This window comes from Epinephelus moara, chromosome 20, assembly GCF_006386435.1.
Source record: "Epinephelus moara isolate mb chromosome 20, YSFRI_EMoa_1.0, whole genome shotgun sequence".
NCBI lineage: Eukaryota > Metazoa > Chordata > Actinopteri > Perciformes > Serranidae > Epinephelus > Epinephelus moara.
In genome coordinates, this window is record NC_065525.1 from 5,355,064 (window position 1) to 5,367,830 (window position 12,767).

The window sequence follows — 12,767 nt, forward strand, 5'->3', positions numbered from 1 at the left end:
GCTGTAAGCTAATTTGATTATTATGCTTATGTAATAATTAATTAATCATTAATTAATTAATCAAATATTTTAATAATCCATAATTAATATTAATAATTATGAATTATTGCCAATTATCATATTTAGCTCCTCCTCTTCCCAACATTTGGTGCCCCGCGGTAAGCTAATTTGATTATTATGCTTATGTAATAATTAATTAATTAATCAAATATTTTAATAATCCATAATTAATATTAATAATTATGAATTATTGCCAATGATCATATTTAGCTCCTCCTCTTCCCAACACGTGTCATCACTTAATCATTTTATCCTATTAGACCTTTGTTTTCATAATTAGTGTATGAATTCTTGAGTTAAAGCCAAAAAATGTTTTGAGTGGTGACAGTGATCAAGCGGATGTTTGTGCCAAATTTGAGGAAACTCAAGGTTTTCTTGAGATTTTGTGTTCACGAGAGTAAGATGGATGCAAGGTCACAGTGACCTTTGACCACCAAAATCTAATCAATTCACTGTTGAGTCCTAGTGGATGCTTGTGCCAAATTTGAAAAATAATTCCCTCAAGATGTTCTTGAGATATCGCATTCACAAGAATGAGACAGACGTGGTCACAGTGACCTTGACCTTTGACCTATGCTTACCAAGTTGGATCACTTTATCTTTGAGTCAAAGTGGACGTTTGTACCAAATTTGAATAAATTCCCTCAAGGCGTTCTTGAGAGCTTTATTTTTGGTTTTGTATTGTAGTTTGTGTTTGTCTTTGTTGCAAACTGTTGGAAATGTAGAATAATTTCATCTGAATAAATGACTGTTTAAAAACTCTAAACTCTCACTCCCTTTCTCTTCTTTGCTTTCTCTTGACAAACACATTTCTACACCCACATTTCCTGGAATGCAATGTGATCTTTTATCATTTCTTTGGCTTTTATATAAATGTGTGTCATTCATGTATTACTGTAACAAATTCTAATCCATCTTTTTCTAAACCTATTTGATCCACGCCTGAGGAGTGGAATGTGTATGCATGTTTGTGTTGGGCTGAAGGGTTATGCAACAGCAAACAGAGTGTGAGACTGGAGCATGTGAAGTAAAGGAACAACATGGCCTAAACTGATGATAACAACAGAGCTCACGTGGACCAGGCTGTTAGATGGACTCTGACCATTTAACATTAACACATCTGAAACTGAGTTGTGACATAACCAGAAAACTGTTTAATTACAGTTACTATGGAATGCCATAAGAAATAATAAATGAGATCATCTGCATTTGCTGGAGCCAAAACATACCGAGACACATACAACCCCAGATGCCCAAATTCAGGACAAATAAATCCATTCAACAAGTGAAGAGAGCTTTCTTCAAACAAAATATATAAAATCTAGATAGCATTGCAAATGAATCAAAGTTCTGTTCATTTTAATTTTTCAGCTGAATATTTGTTAGGTGATTGGAATAAAAAATTATTAGGGGATGTCAGGAATCACATCCTGCTGCAATACACATGTGGAAAGTCAAACAAAAAAGCTGAGAAGGCTGACAGCTGAGAACATAATGTAGATTTCCAGTCACTGATAATCAAGTACCAAGATATGTAAAGCAGTCAGTTTTACAGCTCAACATTCTATAGGTATAAAAATACTTAATGCTCGAACTTAAGCTATGCAGTGTGGAATGTGCTGTCTGCAGTAATAATTCTTCCCTGGAGTTTGAACAGCACAGGGAAGTACAGTAAATGAACTGGAGCCTCAGGTCAGACTGTGGTTTGCTAAGATTTCCAGGTATGAGGAACCACCAGGTATTAGGTGTCAGTGTTGTCTTTACCCATGAAGCCATGTGTTTCAGATTTGTTTTTTGTAGTGATGTGGACTGTACATTTACTTTAGACAAGTCACACTCTCTGCAGCTCTTCTGGAGGAGTAGAAAGACCATTTTCAAGGTCCAAGTGGTTTACTCAAGGCATGCAAGGCAAATGCTATAAATGTTAGCCAAGTTAATACTTCTGAGTCTGACTTAATCGCTCTAAACATCTAGGTGGACACTTACTTGGAGCACACTTTGGACCCGATGGACCGCCTCAACAGAACATCACCAGCAGAAACACTGCTCATCGCTTTATACCTTTATTTTTGTTATTCTAGAAGAATTCCAATGTGGTATCTTCCAATTCAGGGCTCCAGGCTGCGACCAAATAGTCGCATTTTTTTTTTTACATATAACATAATTTGGCCACTTTTTAATAATAAACTAGAATATGTTTTGCACAGATTTCTAATCAATTGCACAATTCCACAAATGTTGACTTTTTCCTGACATCACAAGTAATGCATTGAACTCGGCAGGATTCACTTGTTTGCTTCTTTATGAAGCTTTGGTATAACAGGTTTCCAGGGTAAACATCCTGAAGGCTGGGCAATTTACATACACCTATACGCTGTCGTCAGGAAGTCAGTAATGCCTACCAGATATGCTACTATGCTCCTATTTCAAGTGATTTCATACCTATATTTCCAAATAAGCAGTGACGTATATGTCTGTTTAAAATCAAACACAGACAGGATTTAAAGGACTACTCAAACAACCCTGCCTCCTATCAGGGCCTTGAGTTGTTTTACATGAGTGAACTGAGTGTGTAAGTCACTCAAGCCACTACAGTGCAGTGACACATCTCAGCCAAGTTAGGTCGTCAGACTTAAAAAACATAAAGATTTACACTTGTCAAAGTAGAAAGTGACAGATTGAACTTACAGGTACATGATGAAGAGAGTGCTCATCACCAGCAGGAAGCGGGTCAGGTTAGAGTTGAAGTACACAATCATGAGCAGAACGCTAAATCTTGCGGCGGAGTACAACCAGTCCAGCCAATCACGCTCCATATCCTCCTCGTCCTCCATCACGGGCCCGCCCTGTGCGTTCATCCGCATGTTCTGGTTGGCCTCTCCGGGGTTGATGAAAGCGCCATCTTGCACTGGGTTCTGATTGGCTGGCAGGTTGTTGATGGGGTTCTGATTGGCTAAGGGGGCTGGGACAGGTACTTGGTGGGCTGGAACGGGAGGGTACTGGCCAATGGTTGTAGCTGGTGCAGAGGGGAAAGTGCCTGCTGCGGCCAATGCTGCATGACTGTTGGTGGAAAATTAGACAAACGTCAAGCGTATGAAAAACTAGCCGGACACCCTCAGCCATATAAGATAAAATAAATGAGAACTCACTATTGCATGTAATACTGTCTTGCGTAGACATGTTGGAGCCAGAGTAGCTGTTGAGGGCTGTACAGGGAGTAGGTGGGAAAGGCTGGTTGGGTCATCTGTGGCGCTCCAGGCCTGCAGGGAACAATGACAGATATCAGATTAGTATCTGTTAAACAATGTAAACTTCATCCAGTGATATTTAAGAGAAAGTGTACATTGGAATGACAATAAAAAAATATATATAATCCACTTTTTTATATATACATTACTTTCTATAGTTATAATTAAAGGCACTGCAGAATTATTTTTTTCTAACATATCTAATTAGGGTTTCTGCATCTGTTTAGGTTGAGACATCTTAAATGCAAATCAAGTGTGTTTCAATAATGGTTTGACATGCCCTCTTTCACTTCCCCTAAGCTCTTGATTATGTGGCCATATGCTGAGTGAGGATTTCAAAATAAAATGCACTCAATCACTCTTAAGCAGCCCTAATAATTCATTAGTGGTGTCACGATTCTCCAAATCCATGATTCGTGAAAGCTTTCGATTTTAAGGTAACAGTTCCATTCAGTTTTCGATTTTAGTATGGCGGCTATGTCACTGTTAGAATATCAAGTGTTGATTTGTAGAGATCAACAGCTCATTGGTTTTATGCCCTGAGAAATTGTCATTTACATTTTTATATTCTTCAGTCAAAAGATAGACTACATGGTATTAGGTGATTTAACTACCATATTTTTGGTGGTAATGTACCACAATTAATGCCATATGGTAAAATTTAAATAACCTATATAAAATGTAATAAATAACAATAACTTATTGCACCAGCCAATTGAAAAAACTGTTAAACACAAAACAACAGCCACTAGATGGCAGAGGGGTAGGTTACAATAACAGCTTGAGTTTCCTCACTTGCAAAAGCCACTTTCACTTTTACTTAAAGGGCACTGTGTAGGAATTTCTCCCATCTAGTGTTGAGATCATATATTGCATTCAAACGGATAGCGCACTCTAGCACCTCACTGTTTCAAACGCGTATTGCAACAACGGTAGCTGCTGTGTACCAAAAAGCTATGATAACATTGATGAAACCATGTCATCCGATACTTCATGGAGTATTCATCCAGGCTCCTACACAGACACACGATGCGAGTTGACAAACCCCCTCCTCACCATGCTGGCTGTGTTTACAATGTAGGACTGTTGGGGCGGGTGTAAATCAAAACAAACCAATCACGTCTTGTCTTTTGACAACTGACTAGTGTTGTCACGATACCAAAATCTTTGTTTCGGTACCAATACCAATATGAATTTCGATACTTTTCGATACTCTTCGGTACTTTTCCTAAGGAAAAGTCCTTTTGGATACAAACCTTTAGAACAATAAATAGTAGGGGTGTAACGGTACCAAAAAAATCATGGTTCGGTAAGTACCTCGGTACGGACGTCACGGTTTGGTAACTCAAATGTTCCACCAAGTTTGTGTTGTCTCGTGTTGTCTCCCTTTGCGAGGCAGACTTTCTCTTGTCTTTTTTCACATACGCCAGCTGCGGATGTTGATACAGGTGTTGTCATACACACCACTTGCGCAATCTGTGCTCCAATAGGAACAAGGAAGGCGTTTGTGTGCATAAATGAATTAAATAAATGAATGAATTGAATCAATTTAAAAAGTACCGGTATTTTCCAAATGCAGTATAGTACAGTTTGGAATACTCTAGTACCACGGTACTATTTTAGTACCGGTATACCGTGCAACACTACAACTGACTAGCCTCCTTGCTGCTGCTTTTCGTCACGTGTACACATAATACATGTTGATGTTTTCAACATTATAAAGATTTAGGAGACAGAATCCTCCATCTTTTCCAAAACCACTGAATTGCCCAAGCTGGAGATCCCACAAAGATTATACTGGCCAGTCTAAAGTTTAACTGCAATTTTAACATTCTCACTGGTGTGTATACATATCTAATTTCTTTCAGTTTTTATAGAAAAGATATCCTGAACACATCCTTATTGCCAAAAAAATGTGCTGTCTGTTGATGCCAGTAAGACTAAATACAGTTCAGCGGACACATAATTTGTTGCATTATGACTTACACTGCAGCAGTAGGCCATGAAGGCATTCCTGATGGAGACACTGGGGAGTGTGCATGAGCGGAAGCAGCAGCAGCTGAAGCTGAAGAGTTCTGCCTCCTCTGCCTCAGCTCTGGTGTGCTTGGAGTCTGGACTGTGGAGGAGGAGCTGCTGGAACTGGCTGCCATGGGCCTCGGACTAGAGGGACATGGCTGTTCTGTCTGTTTGGTCTGCAAAGGCAAGAGGAGTTTGAACTTCTGTCACTAGGCACTACAGCAAAGCCACTGTAATAAGACAAGCCTGTAGGGGTGTGTTTAATTATCTAGGATGAACAACACCTTGGAAGTTTTGTAGTATTAGTTGAGGCAGAGCAGGGCATTTCAAAGGGTAGTGAAACTAAAGTGAGTTATCTTTAGCTGTATGTTTGATCTCTAAGCTGTGGATGAGTTGTAGAAGATGACAGCTGAAGTGAAACAGTTCCACTTCACAGTAGGATGGTAATGAGGGAGGAGGTGAGGAAGTGCTCCTTCAAGTCTCAGAACTAAAACCTGCCTTTGAGCTTGATATGTCTCAGTATACTGGAGCTCCTTTAAAATCCCACAAAAACCTATGTATGCTGTTGAAATTATGAAAACGGAAACATCTGTTGAGTTTGACAGTTTGACCACAGTTCATGAGTGGTAATAGACCTGACTGACAGCTGTGTTAGAGACTCCTCTGCTCTGACTGGTTGTTTTCCTTCAGCCATAGTGGATTCTAACATGTGCGATTAGAAGCAAAATGAGGGAGGAGGAGGAGGAGGAACATGACTTGTTTTCACAGATTATTTATCTCATCCCTCATCCCTGTCAGGATATAGTCATCAATCAAATATGACAAAAGTTATATTTTTATAAAAGTTACTGACTGTAGAGGAGACAAACACAACTTCCCACTCGAAAAAGTACTTTGTGAAAACACTGTGAAAAACTGAATATGAGTAACCTCTTCATCCCTCACCTTAGGTCTGGCTCCAAGGGGTCCTTGGGGTGGATTCCTAAAAGCACACACCAGGTGCAGTGTGGGAATGGAGTCAGTCTGAGAAAGTGGACATAAATGCCTGTATTATAAACATGGTAAAACACACTGATACATTCAAGCCTTTACATTAAACAGAATTAAGCCTATTAAACATTAGTATGAGCACCAACTGTCTCTACCACCATGAAAAACAACTGACAATAAACACAAGCCTCACATAAACCACACAACAGGGCCGTGAGAAAAAAAACAGGGACTGTATGTCCTTCATTTACCTAGCAACAACAAATTCCAGAGGCCTGTACTACGAAGACGGATTTGGGGTTAGCGAGGTAACTTTGGGGTTGATTCTGGGTTTTCAGTACTATGAAGCTGGTTCACTTTTTCCTGGGATAAATCCCTGTGGTAACTTAAAGTGAACACCTAACCTGCTCCAGAGCAGGTTGTCCTGATATAGACAAAAGTCTACTAAGAGTGACAGGCAAGAAGAGTATGTATTTTATAGGTCAGAAGAATCATTTTATTTTTTTAAGGCTTTCTATTTCCACTCTGGTTTTAAAACAGATCGACCTTCTAACAAATGGAGAGATCGTTTGCGACAATAAACACATAATGAGGATTTTTAGCTACATTTTTAATTGTGCAAATTTTATTTTATCCTCAGTGATAGCTGACAGTGTAGCTGACTTTATGAGAAACCTGTGAGAGGTAACTAGAAACTAGAATCACCGCCCTGTGGTTGTATGCCTCCACGCACCAGTCAAGTTTCTCTTCCAGTTTACAACCACGTCTGTGAAAACAGTGATGCATCACACACATCTTCCTCCAGCAGCACAGAAGATCTATACAATGAACACAGTTTCAAGGTGGACACCCAAGATGAATGTCACCTATTAAGTATCTGACCAAACATAACCCTTCTGTTCCTGAGATATGACGCTGATTAATGTCCAGAAAAGTGTTTTATGCAGAACATCATGATGTCACGTTTTATTTTGTCATAATTAGCATATGAATTCTTGAGTTATGGCCAAAAATATGTTTTGTCAGGTCACACTGTCCTTGACCTTCAACCACAAAATTCTAATCAGTATATTCTGTTTGTGTCAAATCTTGTGAGTCTTGTGACAAATTCCCTTTAGGTGTTTCTGAGATATCGTGTTCACGAGACTGTGACAGACAAGGTCACAATGACCTTGATCCTTGACCACCAAAATCTAATCAGTTCATCAAGTCCAAGAGAATGTTGTGCCAAATATGAAGAAATTCCCTCAAGGTGTTCTTGAGATTTTGCGTTCACGAGAATGAAACACATGCAAGGTCAAAGTGACCTTGACCTATGACCCTTGACCCCCAAAATCTAATCAGTTCATCCTTGAGTCCAAGTAAATGTTTGTGCCAAATTTAAGGAAATTCCCGAGGCGTTCCTGAGATATTGCGTTCACAATGGTGAGACAGACAAAGTCGACAGTGACCTTTACCTTTGACCACCAAAACCTAATCAATTTATCATTGAGCCCAATTGAACATTTGAAAAAATTCCCTCGAGGTGTTCTTGAGATATCATGGTCACAAGAGTGGGATAGACAGACGCCGCTAGCGGGCAGGCATAATATAAACCAAAGATTATATTTCATTAGTAAAATTAGTCCATATACTGTTAATTGGCTCCCTTCATTATAAATGTGACATTTCAGTCAGACAGACCTCATCAGTCTTTGAACTACTTTTCCAAGCTTTACTTTAGTAGCAGAAACATTTTGACATTTCTTCTACATGTAACATATTCAGAGTAGTTATCATCCAACTGAAAAACAAAAAATACTTACACTATTCTTAAGTCATATATTTAATAAAACCTACAGCCTCGCCTATAGCCTTGGCTTACTTTTATTTTTTGGAAATTATTCTAGTGTTTCTACATGTTCTTATTCTATTGTAAGATTATAGGCCATCATTTAAGCATCACTCGAATGAATATGACTTTCTTCCGTCCCATAAACAGAACATTCATAAATTAGTATCACTCTTTCATCTCATATCATATTAAGTACGTCATTCATGGTTCTGATGATGTTGCTTACAAATAAAAACCTTGCCTCTTTTACATGAATGTACTTGTACTACCGGTTATCCAGACAGCCAATGTTAGGGTTAGAGAAGCCTGTTAACAAAACAATACCCTGAGTATGTTGAACTTGCTTTGAGCTACAGGCCTCCGATCAGGCTGATGCACAAATATTTTTACAGTTTACCTCAATGTTATTACCTCACAGCTCCATAGAAACCTCTTTACATATTATTTATCCACAAAATAGTGGAGAATGGAATAGAATCAAAACAGTTTGGTTCTGGATACTCTGAGTCAGCAACTCTGAGATAGGTCCATCCAGTCTGAGGATAGTAAGCTTTCTAAAGATGGTGATTGGTTTACACACCTCTACGCACAGAGCTCTAAACAGAGGCAAACACAACAGGTGGTGAGGTTGATGTCCTCTTTGAGGATTCTGGATGATTTTTGTCTCATAGCTCTCCAGCAATATGAGCCTCAACTGGGATTTGCACACAATAACCAAGAACCAGACACATGAAATATTTTACCGTACTGGTTTAATACAGCACAACAGTCCTTTGACAGGTCATGAAGATCCTTTTGCCGCTATTTATTATCAAAAAGGGTGGTGAGAGAAAAGTATTTTGGATCCAGCCTACCTAGCCAGTACAACAGCATGAAAGCAAATCAACATAATTTCAATTACTAATTTCAGGTTTTGCAACGAGTACATGTTAAACTTTACTGACATGAAGGTCTAGAAAAAAATCTATTTAAGTCAGCAAAATATTAATTATACAGTCCACTGTCACAGTGTTAATTTCGTTGACGAAAACTATGACGAAAAATTTTCGTCAACGACCTCTTCAATTACAAAAACAAGATGATGATGGGCCAAATAGATCTTGATAATAAAGATGAAATCTATGTTTCATTTTTGTTGATGAGATGCGATGAAAATGTTAGTGGTTATCTATCAGACATTTAAAGCTGAGAATGGCTGTACTTGCAATTATCTTCAAATGCTGCAAGAAGGACAGGCTGGTAAACTCCGGTAAATAGTCTGCGCCAGGATGTTTCACTAGCCCGGAGCAGCAGTACATAATCAGCTGTGTATGTCTGACTGTGGATGGTGGAGCTGTTGAATGGATTTGTGGAGTTTGGTGGCTGTCAGCAGTTAGTGCTGCTCGTTAGCCACTGAGCGGCAGCGAGCAAGCAGCCACCGACCACCGCAATTTCCAGCTGATCTCCGCAGGACTGCACTCTGTCCAGACTTAAGAAGGTTTGTGGTTTGATGCTGTCTGACAGGCAGGTAGGAGGCTCAGTTATCTGTGAGTGTAGCTGTGCTGTAAGTAAACAGTCTGAACTCAGATCAGTTTTCTCTGACAACTGAAAGCTTAGTTTTAATCACCAACTCTGTGAGAAGACACAAGTTTAAACCTCCAGACTAACATGATGCAGATTCAGAATCCAGGCTTTAATGAAGGTATTTCTCTGCTTCTTAACAGCAAGATGGATAAGTCAGAGTTTACAATGAACCTGGGTACAAGCCCTAGTTGTCTCAGATTAGTTATTTGTGGTATCAAAGTTTCTGAGAGCATAAATAGAGAGATGTTGAGCTTTTCAAATGATGATCAGTAAGTGTGTGTGCTCGTAAATCACCCCTTAAACCTGTCAAACACTGCTGGAGAAATTACAGTTTGTAAGTGTGTAGAATTATTTGTAATTGTAGAAAAGAAATTGTCTAAATTACATTTTTTATACAACTTGTCACCTTGATTCTAATGTCTGATCCCTGAACTAGCCTCACTGGATCAGTTTGAAGATAAAAAAAATATAGAAAACTTCATGACTAAAAGTTAACTAAAATGTCATGAATTTTCATCGACTAAAACTATGAAGGACAAAAATGACTAAAATGTGACTTAAACTAGTAAAGCATTTTCATCTCAAGACTAAGACTAAAAACTGTCAAGAATAACACTGATCACAAATCACAAACTTCCCTCAGTGGGCTTTACAATCTACACAGCACACAAGCCCTCTGTCCTTGGATGCAATTTTGATAAGGAAAGACTTTTGCAAGCACAGCCATGTGTACTTGGAAACAGACAAACATATACTCACACATACCTGTCTGAAGAGATCTTTAATGTGCAGATGATCAGGTAGCAGTTTACCAGCATAGATGAGTCTCTGCTCACTCACAGCCTACAGAAAAAAAGACAGGTGGGTTTATCTTTTGAGATAAAGTAACTTCAGTGACTAACAAATTATGACTTGATTTGGGTGATGTTTCTGCAGATGGGAAACAACCTTCAGGAATTTTTCAATGTCAGTGATGGTTGAACTGACTTTCTGGGGCAAAAAAAAAAAAAAAAATTGAAATCATTTTTTTACCCCAAAGCAACAGCTTTTTTCAGTTGTTGTCAATAAGTAGAGAGTGTGTGCAGCAACAAGTGGCTGCTGAGAGAAAAAGCACTGCTCCTGAACCTTTCAGAGAGTGCTCTTTTTTTTTTTTTTGCAAGAAAGCACGTAATAAATTGAGATTCTCATTTGTTGGCATGTGTGTATTTATATGTTCGAGGGTGGTATGTAAGTAATGGTAACACAACACAGATGTTTGTACGTATGAACTGATCTAAGGTTTCAAGGTTCCCTTCTCTCATTTTCTATGCATGTATGACTAAACTGTGTATTATATATTTCCATTTTCCATGCAAAGCATGTTTTTATCTCTGGGTTTAAAACACACTATACAAATATATTTTATAATTGTCTCAATTATGTCTTCATGTATTATATTTTGATATTACCTGCACTGCCAAATTTAATTAATACTTATGACTGTTATTTCTGCTAAAGCACTTGGCTCATTTTCCAGACTTGATCAGAAATCATTAACTTTACTCTCCCACCTTGGACCAACATATTTGAGAGCCTACAGCCTGACCCCACCTCATATGTACACTTTGCATCGACATCCTCTCCTCTCTACTGAAGCATAGATCCTCCTCTGTTCATCTGTCCTCTGTCATCTCAGCAGCAGTTTCGGTGTACACTGTGCTGTTTAACCTGTAGTCTCTAAGGAGGATGAAACTTGGCTGCTGGATGATTAGGGTTTCAGTCACTTAGCTGACTGTCCTATTTAAGTCAAAGCAGCTCATTCTGTCATTCAATTTTTTATATATTATCATCAGACAGCTCCACAGTCCAAGCCTTGTGTCTACAAAAATTAGTAATTAGGGATGCCCACTGTTGGATTTTATGCTGATATCCGATATGCCGATATATAACGACTTAATTGCCCAATCAATAACCAATACCAATATATCCACTTTTCCCCCACCTAATATTAGTAATAATTAAGTTTCTTCTGTATGAATTAACATCATAACATGCATGCATAGTCTTAACAGTCATAGTCATTTCCCTATAAATTAATACCCGGTGGGTACAGTTAATCTTTATAACATTCCTACACACTGCCTGTTTTCGGGAAGTCACCTACTGTAAGTTAACGCCTTCAAAAGTTCCTGATACTTGTGCAGGTTTGTTGTGAGCACACACAAACAGAGTCAGACATTAACAGGCTGACAGCTGTTAACTGGTGTCAGCCCTCTTGTCTCACTCAGCTGGTTCGTGCCATCACATTCCAGAGCACAGCCTCGAGATGCTTGTCACACGAGCTAACTAACGTTAGTTCCGCCAACGTTAGCTAGCTGCTAACTTAACGTACGTTATCCGCCTCACAATTACTCACCGGTTCGGTTGCGTAAACAGTCGACAAATGTGTTTTTAGGTCCTTTACAGTCCAGTGTAGATAGACCCCTTCGACGGCTTGGTCCTCCTGAGCCTGGTTGGGCGTTTTTATAAGGAGAGAAATAGTCTCTCGTTGGGAATCTCCCACATCCATTTTTTACTCTTTCACTAAGTGTACTCTCGGTCTTTGGACGATACAATTACTTAATATGTTACCACTACTGTAAATACCAAAAGTTCTCCTGGTACAATTTATCAGTGAATAGGTGAAAACGACGCAACCTGTTTCGTTGACTGAGTAACTCGCTAAACTCGGCTGAATCTCAAAGTGTCTTTGTGCTGGCTGTCATACGGGACTTTAGAGAGAGGAAGGGTTGTTTCCAAACACACTGTGGCCGCTCCTGATTGGTTACAGTCCGCGTGTGCTCAGACGTGGAGGACTTTAAGCAGTCGCTCTGTGAGCATGCGCAAATAAACCAAAGATCGTTTATGTATAGATCACACACTCTAGTGCTATTTTGCCAGCTACCCCAAAATAAACGTTAAATACAGACTAGCTCGTAGACAGTGAATCTATAAGTAAAAGCGAATGAGCCAAAATATTATTTATTTGTCAGTTTAAAATGAAAAAAGATAGATGTCGGCAAATTAGTTCCTACTTT

General features: G+C 38.9%; 1 protein-coding gene across 1 annotated transcript in view; it reads right to left on the reverse strand.

Moving 5' to 3' along the window:
• Positions 1 to 12,464, reverse strand: part of herpud1 (homocysteine-inducible, endoplasmic reticulum stress-inducible, ubiquitin-like domain member 1) — a 16,669-nt gene extending 4,205 nt beyond the window's left edge. The window contains exons 1-6 of the mRNA XM_050072270.1: positions 12,107 to 12,464; positions 10,477 to 10,554; positions 6,270 to 6,347; positions 5,295 to 5,500; positions 3,210 to 3,320; positions 2,749 to 3,120 (exon numbers count right to left, since the gene is read on the reverse strand). Of these exons, the coding sequence (XP_049928227.1) occupies positions 2,749 to 3,120; positions 3,210 to 3,320; positions 5,295 to 5,500; positions 6,270 to 6,347; positions 10,477 to 10,554; positions 12,107 to 12,259 (998 nt within the window). The 5' untranslated portion in view covers positions 12,260 to 12,464. The remainder of the gene's footprint in view (positions 1 to 2,748; positions 3,121 to 3,209; positions 3,321 to 5,294; positions 5,501 to 6,269; positions 6,348 to 10,476; positions 10,555 to 12,106) is intronic.
• Between the last annotated feature and the right edge of the window lie 303 nt (positions 12,465 to 12,767).